Genomic DNA, 19,045 nt, shown 5'->3' with positions numbered 1-19,045 from the left:
CTCGTGAAAAATGAGTATAGTTCAGGGGTGTTACTGTAATTAACTCAATAAAATAATAGGTCTGTGAGTGAAATGAAAATTCGTGAGGATAAAAATGAATAAAGCTTATTACTCTGTGATGCCGAGCCGAGACCAGTAGAAGCGATGGCCATGGACGCGACCAACAGCGAAGAGTTTGCAATCGGCTGCCTCCTCTCGATCAGAACAACCCTCGGCGACGAATTCGATGGGCAAATCATAACCTTCGATCGAGCTTCCAACATCGTCGTCATTCATATCCTTCGCTTTGATCCCCTTCTTTTTTATTTTCTCGATTTGTTTGGGTCTCTATGGTTTGTCTTCCTTGACCTTGGGGAGATCACAAGAAGGAACCTCGAAGGCGGGGTCTCGGAAGAACATTCGACTCATAAAGGCAAATTATATCAAGGATTTCACGGTGCTGGGAAGAGGGGAAGATCCACTTGACCCCAAGAAGTGCTTCGTTGATCTCGGCGGCGTCCAGGCGAGGGAGGAGGCGGCGTTGAGGTGTTGATTCTTGGCTTGTTTGTCGTGATTTAGGTTATTTCTATGGTTTACCTCATTATTTGATTAAAATGATAACTTTGGGGCAAGACCATTTTGTTAACTTGACCTTTTTCTCAGAAATTCATAAGAATTTTTAGGAAAAATAAAGTGACCCATTTATTGTTTCTGTTCTATTTTGTTGGTAAGAGGCCTTTTATGGTTGAATTTTTGTTTGTACACCTAATTCTAGACGAATGTATTGCAGGCAAGCAGAAATTGAAGCTGAGAGGATCGGAGTCGGTGTCACTGCCAAGGCTCAGAGTATATTTGATGCACTGTCCAAGACGTAAGTATCACTTGTTATCGTAGTATGACTCTTCTTTATCATCGTTAATAACAAGTTCTTAGCAAACATAGATCAACTTTATCTCTTTATTTTTTCATTACAAAGCTTAACTTTTAATCCCTATGCTAAGGTGAACCTAATTCTCTGTGGCTGCTTTTCTAATTGCAAATTTGTTAACAAACAATCTTCATTTGTTGAAAGTTGGGTGAAGCAACACCTAGTCGTGTGACATGTGTAGGAATCTTATGCAGACATCTGATGAAGGTGTCTAAACTGGTCCTTTTATATATATATATATTGGGGTCATCAAGATTTATATTTGTAGACCTGTTATATAGATGCTTGGTCCATTAAAAATATTTGTTGTAGCCAAGCTTGATCAGACCTGGGCTGAAAATAGCTCGGCTAATTTACTTGTCTACATGCACATACGGGACCGTCTGCCTGAAGATTTATTTGTCAAAGTGAATTTATTTCCTTGCAAGATAATCAGATAATCTTTCTAAATTGATGAGATTATCAGGTTGCGTTTTTGCATAACTCTTTCATTTGTTTTACATGTGTGCAGTGTAATTATACATGATATAGATAAAAGATCTTGCCATTTCAGACGAGGTTACAAAATAGCATGCAAGAGCTTAGGCATTTGTAAGCTTCTCTCCACATGCATGTGGAATATGCCTACTGTGATGTTGCAACCTATCTATTCTGAAACACAAGCAATGCTTTCTCATTCAATAGAGTTATCTAACTTATGTTACTACCTTAGATCTTAGGCAGAAAAACAATATCCTCAACTGCTAATTGCTAAATCATCCTCTACTTAGTTGCATTCACAGTACCTCCTTACATGACAAACATACATCCAAATCTCATTTAAGTTAACATTTCCAATGTTAGAGGAACTATTGAAGCGTGTTATTTCCCCTTTTAGGAATTAGGATATGCTCGGATGATTAGTCCGTGGAGTAAATTTGACATCTTTTGTTCTGCAGTGAGATTCTGCTGGAGAAAGGATCAGATGAAATATCTGTTCTTTCTTTCTAACTTCTTGAGTTTTTGCAGTGATTCTCTTTCTAAATACATTATCACTTCTTTATACTTCAAAGAAGTCTGTTAATTCCTGCTTTATTGTGAACTTCTGTCACTTCTGTGTTGCATACTTGCATCATAGTAATCCACTTCATGTAAATTCCTATTCCTTGTTAGATTATTCCTTTCATATTGGACATTCCAGATTCCAGTCAGTCCACAACAAACTTTATGTGAAAAGTCACAGCTATGTACACCCCTTCTTGTTCACAATTAAGTAGCCTATTTCAGAGAGGGGCTTAAAAAAATCAAGTTTGTATCTCTAAGCACAAAGATTGAGAAAAAAAAATTTCTTTCAGTTTCTGCCTAAAGTAGTCTCCTAAACCTCCTTATGTTGCTATTTTAAGTCCAAATCTCACTTAAAGCTGTTGTGAAATTCTTGAGAAGTACATCCGCACCTTTGGAATAACCCTCAGACAAAATGCAGTTGTATCAGTAGGTAAGCTTCATGTAGCTCTCTTTTACTTCTTCCTCTTCTCTTTTCTCTTTCTTGTTGGCATGACGAGGTGGCACATTGGTATAGAATCACATTCTTTAACCAAAGGTTGAAGCAAAGAGGAGCAATTATGAGGATTCGTTAGTGGGCCCCATGCTTGACTAATGTACAGAGCACATTAAGAATAATCTAGTTGAGCCATTGTTTGAAGAATTGACCTGATCATCTATATTTAGGTTGGAAATTCTTTTAGTAGAAATCCAAAATTGACCACAATCAACTTACTAGTTAGTACCCAGGTCAGTTTGAATTCATATTTGATTTTGTCCTATAAGAAGCCAACCTGACCCAGATATAGGGAAAATATAGTATATATTAGTTAATGTTGCTGTAAGGTTGCTGAGTTTCTGTTTGCTGTTCGCAGATTGTATTTGATCAGCATAGAGAAATACGGGCCTTCTCCTGATGTAAAGCAACTGCCAGCCATCAACATCTACCTTCTTTCCCTCTCTTTTTCTTTTTTTCATTTCCTTCCACGATATGACGATACCACTGCCACCATCTTCCCGTCCATCAATATACATGCCACCGTTGTCTTTGTTGCCCTTGCTTTGGCGGCCATTATATAACCACCATGCTTGCTACATCTTTAGTTCTGGATTAAGGTGTAGATAATTTCATATCTCTGCCTTGTCATCTTATGTTAGAGTTTGTGAGAATGGAGAGTTATCTGATGATTTTTAATATACAATTCTATTTCAATCTTGGTAGGGAAATATAGTTTTGTGTCCTTGGTCTTAAATAGAGTTTAACCTTCTCAGTTTTTAACAATTGATGTTGTATCCATTTCATTCTTAGTTGAATATCTTTTTTGACAAAAATCAGATAGTGGGTTAGGGGGGGATCTCAACATTTGAGCAAGAATTATGATCTTGATTTCTTATGATTTTTATATGGAAAAAAATGCATTTTACTCCCTTGTCTTTAGGTCAAATTCCAAAATGCCTTCATAAACTTTCATTTGTATCACTTAAACCCCCTTATAGTTTTAATTTATATGAAACCATTAATTTTGCCGTCTAAATAAATGGTAAAAACAAATTTCTATTAGAACCATTAAACATTTGGCTCCTTTGCCCCTTATATCATTTCCTTTTGGAATGTTTGTAATGCCTAAAATGTAAAAGTGAGAAAGATTAAAATTAAAGAAACATAAGACGAAATAATTTTCAAAAATAATTTTTATTAATTATTATTGTAAAACAAAATTGGTATTTTGGTCTTTTTCATAATAGACAATTGCATATAGGTTTTTTTTTTTTTTTTGACAAATCAGGCCACAACCCCTGTTTCATTGAAACTAAATTAGTGGTGATCTTCCACCAAGATACACCACAAGATCATAAACAAGAAAAACTTGTTACAGCAGAGGGACCACCAACCAGGCCCTGCTAACAACTTCTAACAAAAACCATCCGAATGTCCAACATCAGTCCACTAACAAAATAAGATAAACCAAAAGGTCTAACAACCAGTAACATAAAACCAACTACTAACAAAAGAGCACACGCCGAAGCATTCCATAACAACAAACAAAATAAGGTTTTTTAGTCAGAAAATAGAGAAGGCATAGAGACAGCAGCATCAATTCTCTTCTAGATTCACCCCCTCCTCTCTCGAAAGGTCTTGCGTCAGCTTGCGAGCCCTTTTCACCGTATCTTCTCCCTGGGTTCTTGCTTAGCATAGGAACAAGGATGTCACCCTATGTTCAAATGTATCGATTGACTTAGCATAATTTTAAAAAATCATATTATTCTGTTCCAGCCAAATACTCCACATTAAGGCACTCAACCAAATATACCACCATTTCTTTTTGTCTTTGTTCAACTTTAAATTATCAATCTGGAACCATTCATTTATATGTTTTATATGATTGTGAATCCCCAAAATCCATTTTCATTTGTCGCAGTACAGCGCCATCATATTTGCATCTCAAAAATAAATGATCCACCGTCTCATCCCTTGAACAGAAGACACAAGTAGAGGCTCCCGTCTAACCTCGTTTAATTAGATTATCTCTAGTTAGCACTCTATTATTACAAACCAACCAGAGGAACGCTCTAACTTTTAGAGGAATTTTCAATTTCCAGATCTTAGGCAAATTTCGTGAAATCACACCTCCATTATTTAGGAATCGGTACAATAATTTTACTGTAAAAAAATTATTTTTCTCAAACTGCTACTTAATCTTATCTTTTCCTCTATCTTCCTTATCACAATTTTTTTCCACAAAATTAATCAACTGCTGCTCCTCCAGAAGCAGATTTGCAAAGAGCATTCTTCTGTATTTAAGATTCCAATTCTGCCTTTCAGGCCAAACATCACTAATAGTGACATCTTCATCCCATACAACCTGAAAAAGTTGTGGAAATCTGACTGCCACAGTTGCATATAGGTTAGGATTGTAAAGGAGTTAAGTGCCACAAATAAAAGTTCAAGGAAACATTTTGAATTTTGGTCAAACCATATGGCTGTAGATTGTATTTTCCCTTCTTTATATTGATACTGATATATCTAGCTTGTTCATTCCATTGAGCAACAATATTTTCACTGAAAAAATGAAAGCCTCTTCCCTGATCTTCCCTTGAGGAACCTGGCACAAACATTTGGAGGGTTGATATTGTGTTAATAGCTGCCTATATTATTTAATAATTATATATCCTCTTCTCAGCCTTCCTTTTGTAGCTACAATTTGGTGGAAGAGGCTTGGATGATGATTAGTTGTTGATGACTATGATTTTCTGTATGTGAAATTTCTATGTAATTTTTATCTTGATTATTCTTTAAGAAAATAAGAACTGGTACTTTAGTTTGCTTAGGATGTACAATGATGTCTCAATATTACCTTACAAGTTTTTCTTAAGTAGATTTTAGTTTATAAGATCTACTTGTGCAAAGTGTACAATGTTAAGAGCTATCATGCGGTAGAGAATCAATAAATTCAATGACTACTTGCTTAATGCAAAGATTGCTAAGTTTTTTTTTTCTTCTTCTTTTTTGATGAATATGATTTTTCAATTTTTTTCTGATCATATGCTCTGGCCTCAGACATTAGCAACCATTTTTTCCGACTTTGGGTCAGCTAAGTAGTTGAAAGTTGAAGCAGCTAAGTACTGTGGATTCTTCTTTTTCTTGTTTAGTGGACCATTTGAAGGGACAGATATAGGGCCAAATGACCAAAGCTGCCTAAGAAGAGGATCATGGACAACTTTCGTGGGAGTAATAAAGATGATTGTATAATACATAGGTTATCTAACCTTGAGAATTAAGACATGTCATAGTGTTATAAAGATGCTATTCACCTCCGCAATCTTTTAGGGTTGTTGGAGCTTTTCCATGGCTTAAGATTACTTATGATTTATGTGCCATGTGAATTGTACTATTACTGTTATTTGTCATGTGGTTGCAGATCTCCTTCGACCTTTCTGGGTTAGTTAGTTGCAACCTTCTTCTTTTTTTAAGTACTAAGATACTTGGATAAGGAGATATCAATCAACATAGCGGCACTCTCAAAACCAATTTTCCATTGTAATCAGAAATGTCTTTGTCCTCATAATTTATTCTTCACTCTGCATGTCCAACCTCATTCTGTAGTAGTTGCAAGTGGCTGCAGAAAGTCTGCCAAGCTTAAGAACATATTTGATACAGTTCAAAGCGTGAGCTTTTGCACTCGGAGATATAATAAACACACTTGTTCAATCAGGCTTCCAGTTCGGTGGGACAAAACTGACATCGTTGTGATGAACGAGGTCCGTGTCTGCAGCCCGTACCTCCCTGAGAATGTCAATGGAGGAACACCGGCTGCTAATGATCGAGTCAAGAAAGTGGTAATGCCTCAAAATTCAAATTAGTTTCCAAGTTCTGTGAATGATATAAAGGAAACTGATGATAATTTGTTCCTCTTTTTTCCCCGTGTAGCTCGACTTTGAAAGGAAAAGGTTGCAAGCTCGTGCGCCTGGCCAGTTCTGATCGTCGTCTGTACTGTTTAAGTTCTTAGGGTACATGCTTTTCTGTAGAGCAAAGAATAGCCAACAAGTCATAAAAGTTTAATCTATTATCCGGGTTCGTTTATGTTTGAAATCTACATGCAGAGGATTCTATTTAGCTACTTACGTTTTGGGTCGTTATGGAATCTTATCTATTAGTAAATCTATGCTCCGTGAGTCAGTTTGCATTGTCTCATTTGTTTTCAGTCGGAACAACTTCGACGGTGGGTGTTTGGGTGTTGTATTCCTCTTTTTATTCGCCAAAGATTCTGAACGAAAGAAAGTAACCAGAATAATTGTATGCTATTGTTGACATAGTTGTCATTTCCATGGGAGCAATATTTTTGAACTCTTGTTTTAGAGCAACTCTTTCTTGCTTGTGTACATATTATGACTTCACTGCGAAAAATAATAGCACAAAAAGAAAATACATTCTATAGTAAACAATATTTTCCCGAGTTACTACATCGATTAAAAAGAAAATCTACTTTTCGGCAATCCCGTTAGAAGAAGGAATTAAAATAATTAAACAGAGAAAGAGAGATATGCTTGGTCGGCTCTCGTGGCCGATGCTTTAATCTTGGCATCTCGTTATCATCTCTGGTCGAACTAAATCGAAACAATAATCTTCAATTCTTCACGGCAAGAATGTTTCCAGAAATGACTTCTGTTCCAATAATCCAAGCCACAGAATAGTTTCAATCATCTTGCCATTAATGCCATCCAAAGATTCTCTGGTTCCTAATGATTGAACCACTTCTGTAGCAAGACTCCACTGTTATTGATCGTTCCATTTGCGCCTCATATCACATCATGCTTGGGGTCCCATCACCCAAAAATCAATAATAATCAAAATCCTCGTAATAAAATATAATCCAATGAGAGAAATTTTAGATATTTTAATTTTAATTTAAAAAGTAGTGAAATGTTCTTCATCTTGTTAGCTATTGCTTATGTTAAAATTACCTCAGATTTATTTTTGAGATAATGAAAATAAAATACAAGAGTTAGAAAGATTTTTTAAAAAAAACATAGAACAACTTAAACTAAAACCTTCTTAAAAGTCCCAACACCCAATGTGCATCCCATCTTACCTCCTATGTGAATAATTCTCTTGCACATGCCTTGCTCAAACTTTGACCCCACGTTGCAATGCCCAAAAAACAAAATAAAAATAAAAAAATCTTGGCCACTAAAATCCAGAAGGGAAAAATAAAATAAAAATTATAAGATATGGTGAAGGAAAGGACGAGCTCTGTTTACGAGCCCAATCATTCAACCTAAAGCCTTCAGATTTGGGCAGGAATTAGATCACATTTACCAAGTGGGCTCCCAATTTTGATAGCATACTAATTGGCTCCAATCGAGAGAGTTCTGCTCCCTTTGAAGCAAAGGTATAAAAAGATGAGACCAATTGGCTTTTTGCATGTGTCTTGGGTTGCAGGAATGGCATGTAACGTGTGAATTCCAATAGAGCAATACAAGGTTGGAATAGGGGAGTTTTATTGTAAATTTTATTTAAATTATACAACTCATAGAAAGTATATGAGATTAATGAGATAGTGTTCTGTTTATAAAGACTCAAATTTTAATAACATCAGTTTAATTAGAACGCCATTAAAAAAAAATTATTTAGAAAAATTTGATATCTAAATAAGAATCCTGGGTTTACCTTTTTAACCTTCATGAGGTACTCTTATTTTTCTATTTAATCTTTTCCCTTGTGGTTTAGAAATGCTAATTGCTAAGTACCTTTACAAAATCCAGACTACTTTAAGAACATTTTTCTCAGCAGCATTTTAGTAAATTTGGTTAGTATTGGATTAAGGTAAAATATGTTTCGAGGTTTTTTTTTTTTTTTTTAGAAACTTCAATGATACAAATCAAATTTGTAGAAAAAATGGCTGATCAGATTATAAATAGCTCGACAAACCAGGTGTTAATTATAAGTCACTAAAATGCAGTTATTGTTTTTTTAAAAATTTTATAATAAATATAAAATTAGCCTCAATAGATTATCTTAATCAAAATAAATTGTTATTACCGACCAATATTAGAAAAGCAGGTAGATATCCTCCCTCTGACCGAGGAGGTTATAAGATCGATCAAAACCTGAAATAATTATGGTAAAAAAAATTATTTAGTGATTGGATGTGAATGCCTAACTCGATGGCTCAGCTCGGTTTGATAACACAGTAGTACTATTGTTCGAAGCAATAGCAACAATTTGAGGTTTAAACTATAGACAGTTTAATATGTTGCTTAAAATTTAGTTGGGCCTAAATGTATTTCTATCAAATGATGATTAATCATTTATTTCGCCTATGTCTAATCTTCGGGCTCTTAGGCTCTTAGTGATAAAAATAAAAAAAAACAAGCTGCTATTATGGGATCCGGGTCTTCCCCTCACTCGCCCGTTAGCAGGTGGTTAACACGTGAAGATAGAAGAACATTTGTGCTGTCCGAAAGCAACTGGCATGTTGGTATGCTGTTTTCTTCCCCTAATTTTCCAATAAATACACCTGATCTACCCCCATTAATGGTCCACACCTACTTATTAACTTGATTAGTTGTCTCATTCTCTAAAGTTAATCTTTACACTCCATCTTCCTAATTAATAACTCTGCATGTGATGTTAGCAACAGTTAATCACCAAAGCAACTATGATTAGCCCACTTGCTCCAATCCTTTTCAACTTGATAGCTTTTGGCAATTCTTGTAGGTAAGGAGGCAGAGGGCAAATGGCCAAACAAATGAAACCAATTTGGCAAAGGACAAACATATATGTCTATGTCATTGATTACATGTGATTTAAGTTAGTCAGTAGCTCTCTTGATTGCTGTTTGATTATAATTTTTTTAGGCTGCATGGCTCTGTTTGCTTTCTAAAATTGCACATATATATATAATCAAAGTTTTTGGGCATGAAACATTAATTTTTTTTTAAAAGTTATTTTTATAGATTATGAGCTTGTAAAAATTTAATACTTATTATTATTTTCCCAGCCGAACATCATTAAAAAGTTAAAATAAAACTTATTTTTACTTGGAGTAAATTCTCATTTTATTTTTATCCTAATATTTTTCTTATCCCGCAGCACAGGGGGCCCAAAAAAGTCTAAATTATTAGCTTAAATTTTGCAAGAAGCTTCACCCATATTTGAAAGTTTGATATCAATGAAAGGGGAATATATTGTTATCCATACTCTAAACAAGCGTCTTAATCAATCCCCAACTGGAATAATGAGGGGTATTTGTGCTCAATTTGGATAACCTTTCCCTTTCTACTCCACCCATGGTGGCAAAGAATGCATTGGAAGTGTAGTAGGTAAGATAGAGTGACAAAGGTTCCTGAAGTCCTTATCAGAAAAGAACGGGACATCTGAGTCACATCAAGCCCCCATCAATAGATAAACTTTACCATTTTCCTTTCTTTTTACCCAACTAATTTTACCACTATACATTTCCTATGAGACAAATAATTGATCTCTGGTGACAGCCAGCAAGATAAGGAATGTGTCAGTTTGCAATCTTTTCCTCCCTCTCCTGTTAATCTTTTAATTGAGAGAAAATAGTTTTTCGTATCGTTGGTCTGTTTACAATATAAAAATATGCGGTATTTTAATGACAGCAACAGTGAAAAAGCACAAAACTTTACACTGTTTGTTGGCATCTGCTGCATTTTGAAGTGTGAAAACCGACTGCACTCTGCCTCATGGAGAGAGAGAGTAAAGAAACAGACAATAGTAAAAGATTGCAAAGGAGATATCAATCTTTTCATTGCTTCTCCAAGTTTCACACTGCATTACCTTTTGGTGTTATTTTCTCTTGGGTGGAGAGATGATGGTCTGTTTCCTTCGTTGTGAAGCCAGCTTTTGGAGATAGGAAAAGAGAGATAAAAGGAAGAGGAGGAAATTTTTTTTTTTGAAGTGGTGGGCTGTGGGAGGGTTTGCAGAAGATTCCTTTCTGCAGAGAGAGAGAGAGAGAGAGAGAGAGAGAGAGAGAGAGAGAGAGAGAGAGAGTGGGGAGCAGAGGAGGTTTTGTTTTGTTGCAGGCTCTTTTTCCTCATCCGGGTGTTGGTAGTGGGAAGGTGGTGCTTTTTTCCTTTTTTTTCTTTTTTCTTTTTTCTTTTCCTTTTTCTCTTCTCTCTCCTTTTCCTTTTGGTTGTGGTTGGTCTTCACTCTGCTGGGAATTTGACTGCTGTCTTGTTTTCTTTTTTTTTTCCCCCCCTCTGATTTGAGTTCTGTGTTTTTTGGCCTTCGAGTTCTAAAAGATTGGATTTTGAACCTTCGTATCTCGAAATCACACATTTTCCTTGGTGGGTTTTGCTTATCTGGCTAGGTTTTCTTGGTTTTGTCTCCGAATCTTGTGAGCATTTGGGTTTTGCAGTTGAGAAAGTCTGAGAGCTTTTCTGTGTTTGTTCTTTTTTCAAGTGGGTGTTTTGAGGAGTAAAAGGAGGGAAGAAGAGAAGGAATGGCAGGAGGTGGAGGAGGTGGAGGAGCGGCGCCACCGCCGAAGCAAGACGAGTTGCATCCACATCCAGTGAAGGATCAGTTGCCTAATATTTCGTACTGCATCACCAGCCCTCCTCCCTGGCGTGAGTCGCTCTCAATTGTTATTATTTGTTTGCATTTCTTTGTTATTTTTTATCTCAGTTTTACTCTGAAGTTGTTGCAAGATTTGAGGTTAAAATCTCCCAATTTGAGTCTTTTTTGAGGGAGTTGATGAAGTTTTATGATTTTTCTTAAATTGTTTCATCTTTTATGTAATCCTATGAATCTTACTGATAATTTCAAGTATGACATGGTAAAAAGTCCTTTTAAAGTTTTTCTGTTTTTCTTGTGAGTATCTGAAACTTTTATTTACTTCCATGCTGCCATTTTTAATTGCAAATAGTTATTTCCTTTTAACATTGCTCTTGATTCCTTTTTCTTGTTGATCTTTCTGATGCAGCTGAGGCCATTCTTCTTGGTTTCCAGCATTTTCTGGTCATGTTGGGCACAACTGTTATTATTCCAACAGCACTTGTTCCTCAGATGGGGGGAGGAAATGTGAGGCTTAATTTCTTCATTTGGTCCTTTAGATGATCATTGTAGTTTATGTTAGCCAAATTTTTTTATGATACAACTCTTCGTTCTGTTAGGATGAGAAAGCGAGAGTAGTCCAGACATTGCTATTTGTTGCTGGACTGAATACCCTGTTCCAGACCTTTTTCGGAACTCGCCTGCCGGCTGTTATTGGAGGATCATATACCTTTGTTGTGCCAACTATCTCTATCATCTTGGCTGGTCGTTATAGCAATGAACCAGACCCTCATGAGGTTGCTGCTAGATTTTTTTCAATGTAGCTTTGTTCTATTCTACTGCATCTTATATAAGACTAACGAGTTTATATTGTTGTTAAGAAATTCCTGCGCATCATGCGTGGAACCCAAGGTGCCCTAATTGTTGCTTCAACACTTCAAATTATAGTTGGTTTCAGTGGCCTTTGGCGCAATGTCACAAGGTTAGTATGAAAAAGATGTCTCTGGTAATCTTGGAATCATTATAGCTGACACCAAACAAGATATGCTAAAACCAATACTTTCTTTCTTTCTTTCTTTCTTTCTTTCTTTCTTTTATGATTCTAGATTTCTGAGTCCATTATCAGCAGTTCCTTTGGTCGCACTAGCTGGTTTTGGGCTTTACGAGCTTGGTTTTCCTGGGGTATGCTTTTCCTTCTCTTTTTTCTGTGTCACGACTATGGTGGTATTATCTAGTGCTTTCACTGATGTGAAATGTGATATACTCTCAGGTTGCAAAATGTGTTGAGATCGGGCTTCCGCAGATAATTCTGTTGGTAATTTTTTCACAGGTATGTGTGGTAGCAGCATGCACAGTTGCACACAACATGCATATCCAGCAAGCTGTCATGCTTATCAAAATATTTTGGTTGCATCCTCTTATGCCTATCTTCTGCAGTACATACCTCATGCTATACATGCGGAGAAGCCTGTCTTTGATCGGTTTGCTGTCTTATTCACGGTTACGATTGTGTGGCTTTATGCATACTTGCTCACTGTGGGAGGGGCATATAGGCATGCTGCACCAAAGACACAATTGCATTGCCGCACTGACCGTTCTGGTCTTGTTGGTGGCGCTCCATGGTAAGGCCTCTATCATTTCCAAATTGAAAAGGAATCTGATGATATGGTAGAGGCACTTAAATGATGCCTTTTGGTAATTGCGATCGTAGGATAAGAGTTCCATATCCTTTCCAATGGGGAGCACCGACATTTGATGCTGGTGAAGCTTTTGCGATGATGGCAGCTTCCTTTGTTGCCCTTGTAGAGGTTTGAATTGTGCTTTATTTTCCTTGAAGCAAGATGTGGTCTAACTTTTAACTGTCTCCTCCCAGCATTTGACAACTTCATTGGTTGAAAATATTGCTAATCTCATCTTGCTAACTTGTATTTGATTAATACTTTTGATTATGTTGTAGTCTACTGGTACTTTCATTGCGGTTTCAAGGTATGCAAGCGCTACACCAGTGCCTCCTTCAGTTCTTAGCCGTGGTATTGGTTGGCAGGTAAAGGCTTCTACTTACTATTTCTTGCAGTCCTATGTCAGGTTCTTTAATACATAATGACTGAAAGAACTAAACTTTGTCTCCAGGGAATTGGCATTTTGTTGGATGGATTATTTGGAACTGCAAATGGATCCTCTGTGTCAGTGTAAGAGTCAGGCAAACACCCCTTTTCAGTATCTGGAGATCCTTTCCTTTTGTTGGATGGATCATTTGTTCACTCGTCTTGCAGTGAAAATGCTGGATTGCTAGCCTTGACACGTGTTGGTAGTCGAAGAGTTGTGCAAATATCTGCTGGGTTCATGATTTTCTTCTCTATTTTAGGTAATTTTACTCTGCTGCCTACAGTGTATTTTTTTTTATTGCTCTTCTTGGGCATAGCTCATTTGACAATTATGTATCGTCGCCGTAATTGTTGATATTTAGATGCTGGACCCATACATCACTTAATTAGTTGCGCAGTCACACAGATTGCTTTGTCTTCGTGCAAGTACTGTAATACTGTAGCTTACAGTTAGAACCCAGAATGATAGATACAGTTTGTTAGCTTTTGTTATTTCACGATATAACCTACTATATTTGCAGGACTTATTACTGCATTTTCTCTTGTCATTCCAGGAAAATTCGGAGCAGTTTTTGCATCCATTCCTGCACCAATATTTGCAGCTCTATATTGCCTTTTCTTTGCATATGTTGGTATGTCAAGGCATCTGAAACTGCTTACTGCTGTTCTCTGACTTGAGGGTGATTACTTTTGAGGACTTTGTGAGTACTTCATGTAATATAATCTCTGTTTGTCATTCATAAACAGGTGCTGCAGGTCTCAGCTTCCTTCAGTTCTGCAATCTTAATAGCTTCAGGACTAAGTTCATCCTAGGATTCTCTGTTTTCATGGGGTTATCAGTTCCACAATATTTCAACGAGTATACAGCTGTTGCTGGTTATGGTCCTGTTCACACTGGTGCTAGATGGGTATGTAGAAAGCCATCTTATTCTTTTTCTAACTATAGTTCTCGTTGCCATTCGCTGATTGTTGTTCAATTTTACAGTTCAATGATATCATTAATGTAACATTCTCATCAAAGCCATTTGTTGCGGGCTTTATGGCGTTTTTCTTGGACAACACACTTCATAGGCATGACCATGCTACTAGAAGGGACAGAGGTTATCATTGGTGGGACAGGTTCCGGTCATTCAGGACCGACACCCGGAGCGAAGAATTCTACTCCTTGCCTTTTAATCTGAACAAATTCTTTCCCTCAGTATGAGGTTGCAGCCAAGGGAGTATAGAAGATTTATCGTATCCTCGCCATCTAGGGTTCTTTGGGCAAATGTCATGGTGTTGATTTCATTCCATTTGTTGGCCCAAGGAAGGTTCTGTGGTATAAATGAAATCCTAATGGATTTATCCATTACATTTTCCTATTTTGTGTATGTTCTTTTATGTATATGGATTAAATGCAGAAAAGTTTTGGCTCTGTAATTTTGCATTCCATATCCATATATATCATTCACTAGTTTCTTTCTGTCCTAAAGATTCCTCTTGGCATTTTTCTTGTTGATGTTCGAAAATTCTCGGTTTCTTCTCTCTTTTGTTTTCCCTTAGTTGTGTTCTGATTTAACAACTAGTGGAGATGCTAGGAAAAATACAATTCAAACTGTGTTTATATCTTCATTTTCTGGACATTACCATTGAATGTAATCAAAGCAAGTTGTGTTGCAGTTGGCTCCTCTGACTAGAAACTGTGTGTGGAAAAATTAGTGCTTTCCTGTTCTTTGATTTATGTTAGTTTTGTACACTAGTATTAATCTCTTGCATGTGATGTATGATTCTGAGTGCTTATAGAATACTATGCTTGATTTGGGTGATCAAATTAGATCATTGAGAGATCTTTGTTACTGTTGTTGTGTGTGTAGAGAGATTTGAAAGAAAGAGTAGGAGGTTTGAGATTGGAATTGCATCCATGTGAATTTGAACATGCTCAGTCTGAGCTAAATATGAAACAGTATTGAATAAGATCAGCATATATGCTGCAAAATCTTAGTCTCATTTACTGCCTTACAAAATATTATTTCATGAGATCTCTAAGTGGCAAGCAAGAGATTAATTTTAATTACGTGTAGATACCCTTAATTATAGTTTATTATCTCTTATTTAAATTTGACTTACTGTTAAGCAATAAAAAATCTATAATTGCAAAAGAGAAGAGAAAATAATACTCTTTTTGACCCCAATGCAAAAGAGAAAGTATCATGCATAATTGCATATGTGGATAAATGCATGGGATCAAAAGTATAAGGACATTTATATATATATATATAACTCAACACAAACTTCACTCTTTTCTTTCTCATGATTGCAAAAGTGCTTTGCAAATACCACCATTTGATGGTATCTATCTATTCATGAGTGCACTAAGTTTGCTGCAAGGTCAACGCTTTCTTGTCCGATAAAATATTTCAGCAAAAGAATAATCCCTTTACCTTATCTTTCATCTCTCTCCAATAATTAAATATCCAAATTGTATGCACTGTTAATGATACATTAATCTTCTCTAATTAAATATGGGAAACTTTTAGTAATTTTGTGATTACAACCCTATTTGAGCTAAATTATAAACTTTTTAATTTGATTTTGTAATAATACTCAGGAGACGACAAGAGTATTTTGCAGCAATCTAATAGAATAATCCTGATTAGATATTGCTGTGTAGGAGATTTGATTAATTGTAAGCTAATTTAGATTATGATATACATTAATATATTAATTGCCCATATAACCTCTATTTTCTCTTTCGAGCATCAATGTGTTGGCGCATATTTAGTGGACGATTCGATCTGATTAATATGAATTGACCTACACACAGAGTCTGTTCTCTCCCGATCAATGTGTTGGCTCACATTTAATAGACGCTCGGTTCACTATTACGATTAATGTGTTGGCTCATATTCAACAAATATTCAATCTAATTAGCATAAATTAATAATTAGAACTAAAAAATTATACAAAATTATATTTTAAAAAAAAAGTGTTACTCACAAAATCAAATGGTCCCTCTCTCCAAGGCCAGATTTATTCTGAAAAGACTCTCAGTTTGGCCTTATCTTTTTAAAAATGGAGCAATGGGAGAAAGAAGAGAGGAAGAAAGAGAATAAAGCTTCATAATTAGTGGGAGTTATAAATTCCTTGAAGCCATCATTATTCCTACATTACTTGGTCAAAGAGATTAATCCAAACAATTATGAAAAGAAGTTGATATGCTTCAGTTTAATCCATATATGGGACCATCCACATAAGACTTGGAGCCGATTGTCTACATCCCTGGACAGCAGGAACTTCCTATAGTTGGTTCCTTTCAGCATCTGATTGGCTGCCAAACCAATTATTGAGGTTTTTTTTTTTTTTCCTTCTACTTTTGCATTTTTCACCGTGTCCTATGTATTTATTACCGTTTATACCCTATACCTTTTTATTTAACCTATTTTGGTAGGTAACTTTCTCATAACCAAGGATGTCATGAGCTCGACTCCCTAAATAATATTATAGAAAATTTGTTTGGTAGTTTAGTGGCTTGATTTAATTCGGTTGATGGCTCGATAGTGCACTTAGCTTTGAGGAGGAACTCGGCAGCGCGACGGCTTAGAGCAGATCTAAGCGGCGTTTGATTCAAAGTTTAGACTAGGCAGCTAAAAATCTTTGTGGGGTCTAAGTATCTCTATATCTAGAAAAGATTAGCCCTTTGTCCAGCTCAGATTTAGCCTTCAATCTCATGAACGATAAAAAAAAAAAATCTATTTAGCACGATAAATTAATTTGAACTTATTAATGCCGATAAAGAGTTGACACGTAATTGTTGTACCCTCGTAGTTTTTGTTTTAATATAGGTGTGAAATGGAAGTAATTTCCTAAGACTTAGACTAGGGCCAGGACTCGGGAGGAATGCATGCAAGGATGTAATGCAATGGCATGACAACAAAGAAGGCACATCAATTGGCCCACTTGCAATCAATTGGGATGGACCAAACAAACCAAAGGAACTCAAAAGGCATAACAAATAGGTTTGATTATTTCATGCAATTCTTCTCAAGTCTTTCAAGCTCATCTTATATGGGAATCCATGTCTCCTAATGAGACAAAAGCCAACTCCAAGCCCAACAAATTATTCCATGTCCTAATCACTAATAAATTTGGAAAGTTGTCCAACATTTTGGTTAATCTATCTTGTGTAAAAATAATAATAAAAGGTCTTGATACCATATTAGATTTGCTAAGATTTATTTTTATTTTTGAAGAAAAATAAAATCGCTTCGGATTCTTTGTAAGATTTTTCTTTTTTTTAACAGAGCAAGAGTTGTGAGTTTGAATTCTATCATACGAGCTCAGAAGCGATGAAAAAATATTATTAAAAAAAACCACCATTCTTTATTTTCTAATTGGATTCAATCAAACCAAATCCAAGTGGGCCAGCAAGAATAGCACCCAATAATACTATTAGTGACAAGAAGGATACTCCAAAGTCTACACACTTTGTTATGTAGCAACTAGCAAGGCAGTTAGTAGTCCAAACATCATAATATACTTAGTCAATATTCTTAAATTCTTAATGCCCCCTTTGATGGAGATATTAATATTATATATATATATATATATATATATATATATATATATATATATATATATATATATATATATATATATATATATTATATACAACTTTGATGATGGTAGACCTATATTTTTGAAGTTAATTTGAACAACAAGATATCGCATGAAGGTGAGGTTATGTGACCCCAAGATCTCCAACACATGCACATGGCCTCATTAATGACATTTAGATGGGTATGTGGAACAAATTGGATAGGTTAATCCATTAATAAAACAAGATTATCGAAATTTTTTTAAAAAAAAATTAGGGAAAAAAGACAATAAAATTAGCTAGCATGTCGAAGTATCATATAGGATATTAATAATAATTAAATTTTAACTTAACCTTGAGGTTATGGTAATTGTTTTTGGTAGTTGTGTGTGAGATTTAGGAGAGGTCCTAATCGTACAAACGTACAACCACCGTCCGATTAAAAATTCGGTGTGGTAGTTGATGCTAACTATCTTGAGATTAGTGACATCTAGTAATTAATAAAATAAATAACCTTGGTTTAAGAAGGGTTGCAGTTGTTGGTTAACAAGAGTTGTTTAACTTAGTTTAATCTCTCTTTTCTGACATAATCTAGCCTGGTTCAAAAAGCCATCAAGAAAGCATGTTAGTGACATTAGCTTTGGACTAATGCCAGCATATTAAACTAATGGGATAATTAAACAAGTTTAGATAAGTAGATTCCCAGGATAATTTAATCATCCCCCAGGTATCAAGTGGTGCACTAAGGAACAAAGTATTATAGTATTTGCGATATTGTAGGCCGGCTGCTATGATCAATATTTTTGCATGCCACAAGTTAGTGAAATTATGGACCCACATGGAGTATGGCATAAAGAAGTAGGAATTGGTCCAAAGCCAAGCCATAAAGCCATAAATAAGTATAAATGAGATACATATACTTTTTCTTTTGAGAAAATATGGGTCAAAAAGAACTTGTCAAATAACACTTGCCTTAAAAGTTGCAAAGTGGATACATGTTTAACCTTAATATGTGGATGCTAATATGTTTAGGTTTTAAATTATGTTAGAGTAATGCTAGGGTTCCATGCTCCTTTTAAAGTTTACAGATCGATGGTTTGCATGAGCAATTTGCGTGTCAATGTATTGATTACACGTATTTAATAGTCCTGATTATCATAAAGCATTAATCATAATAGAAAAAGTTAGCTAGGGTTTGGACTGATCTCTTCTCCCCTCCCATGTGAGTGCCTATCCTCGCTCCTGTCGGCGATCTCTCTCCTTCTCTAACTGAATGGCTAGTGGAGGGGGAGGCGTATTCCTCTCACTTCTCTCTCTCTCTCTCTCTCTCTCTCTCTAAGTTACCTTCCTTCTCTAGCAACAATGGTGATTACCTTATTATTATTGCCCTCGCCTTATTTTCCCTTTCTTAATATTTCAGA

General features: G+C 35.7%; 2 protein-coding genes across 5 annotated transcripts; both read left to right on the top strand.

The window, feature by feature from the left end:
• The first annotated feature begins 79 nt into the window (after positions 1 to 79).
• Positions 80 to 6,773, top strand: LOC140799710 (uncharacterized). The gene is made up of 5 exons (XM_073154151.1): positions 80 to 275; positions 364 to 525; positions 770 to 850; positions 6,142 to 6,265; positions 6,357 to 6,773. The coding sequence occupies exons 1-5, from the start codon at positions 145 to 147 to the stop codon at positions 6,405 to 6,407; spliced, it is 549 nt and encodes a 182-aa protein (XP_073010252.1). The 5' UTR covers positions 80 to 144; the 3' UTR covers positions 6,408 to 6,773.
• A 3,420-nt stretch (positions 6,774 to 10,193) lies between these two features.
• On the top strand, positions 10,194 to 14,522 carry LOC140800223 (nucleobase-ascorbate transporter 6-like). Of its 4 annotated transcripts, none has more exons than XM_073154898.1 (15): positions 10,194 to 10,513; positions 10,857 to 11,020; positions 11,377 to 11,474; positions 11,567 to 11,743; positions 11,828 to 11,928; positions 12,053 to 12,128; positions 12,217 to 12,276; positions 12,384 to 12,568; positions 12,658 to 12,754; positions 12,904 to 12,990; positions 13,077 to 13,135; positions 13,220 to 13,311; positions 13,606 to 13,683; positions 13,799 to 13,959; positions 14,037 to 14,522. In XM_073154898.1, the coding sequence occupies exons 2-15, from the start codon at positions 10,897 to 10,899 to the stop codon at positions 14,253 to 14,255; spliced, it is 1,614 nt and encodes a 537-aa protein (XP_073010999.1). In that variant the 5' UTR covers positions 10,194 to 10,513; positions 10,857 to 10,896; the 3' UTR covers positions 14,256 to 14,522. The 4 variants fall into 4 exon arrangements, with proteins under 4 accessions (XP_073010999.1, XP_073011002.1, XP_073011001.1 ...); XM_073154899.1 differs by having other exon boundaries at positions 10,513 to 10,741; XM_073154900.1 differs by lacking the exon at positions 10,857 to 11,020 and having other exon boundaries at positions 10,423 to 10,513.
• The last annotated feature ends 4,523 nt before the right edge of the window (positions 14,523 to 19,045 follow it).

This window comes from Typha latifolia, chromosome 13, assembly GCF_019914945.1.
Source record: "Typha latifolia isolate L0001 chromosome 13, TyphaL0001v2, whole genome shotgun sequence".
Lineage (NCBI taxonomy): Eukaryota > Viridiplantae > Streptophyta > Magnoliopsida > Poales > Typhaceae > Typha > Typha latifolia.
The sequence above is the reverse complement of the archived record's forward strand: the minus strand, read 5'-3'. Positions and strand labels throughout refer to the sequence as shown.

Coding starts and splice junctions, on each gene's coding strand:
- LOC140800223 (XM_073154898.1), top strand. CDS start 10,897: ATGGCAGGAGGTGGAGGAGGTGGAGGAGCGGCGCCACCGCCGAAGCAA. Junction 12,129..12,216: donor ACGAGCTTGGTTTTCCTGGG/GTATGCTTTTCC, acceptor ATATACTCTCAG/GTTGCAAAATGTGTTGAGAT. Junction 13,960..14,036: donor TTCACACTGGTGCTAGATGG/GTATGTAGAAAG, acceptor TCAATTTTACAG/TTCAATGATATCATTAATGT.
- LOC140799710 (XM_073154151.1), top strand. CDS start 145: ATGGCCATGGACGCGACCAACAGCGAAGAGTTTGCAATCGGCTGCCTC. Junction 276..363: donor TCCAACATCGTCGTCATTCA/TATCCTTCGCTT, acceptor GGGGAGATCACA/AGAAGGAACCTCGAAGGCGG. Junction 851..6,141: donor TTTGATGCACTGTCCAAGAC/GTAAGTATCACT, acceptor TTGTTCAATCAG/GCTTCCAGTTCGGTGGGACA.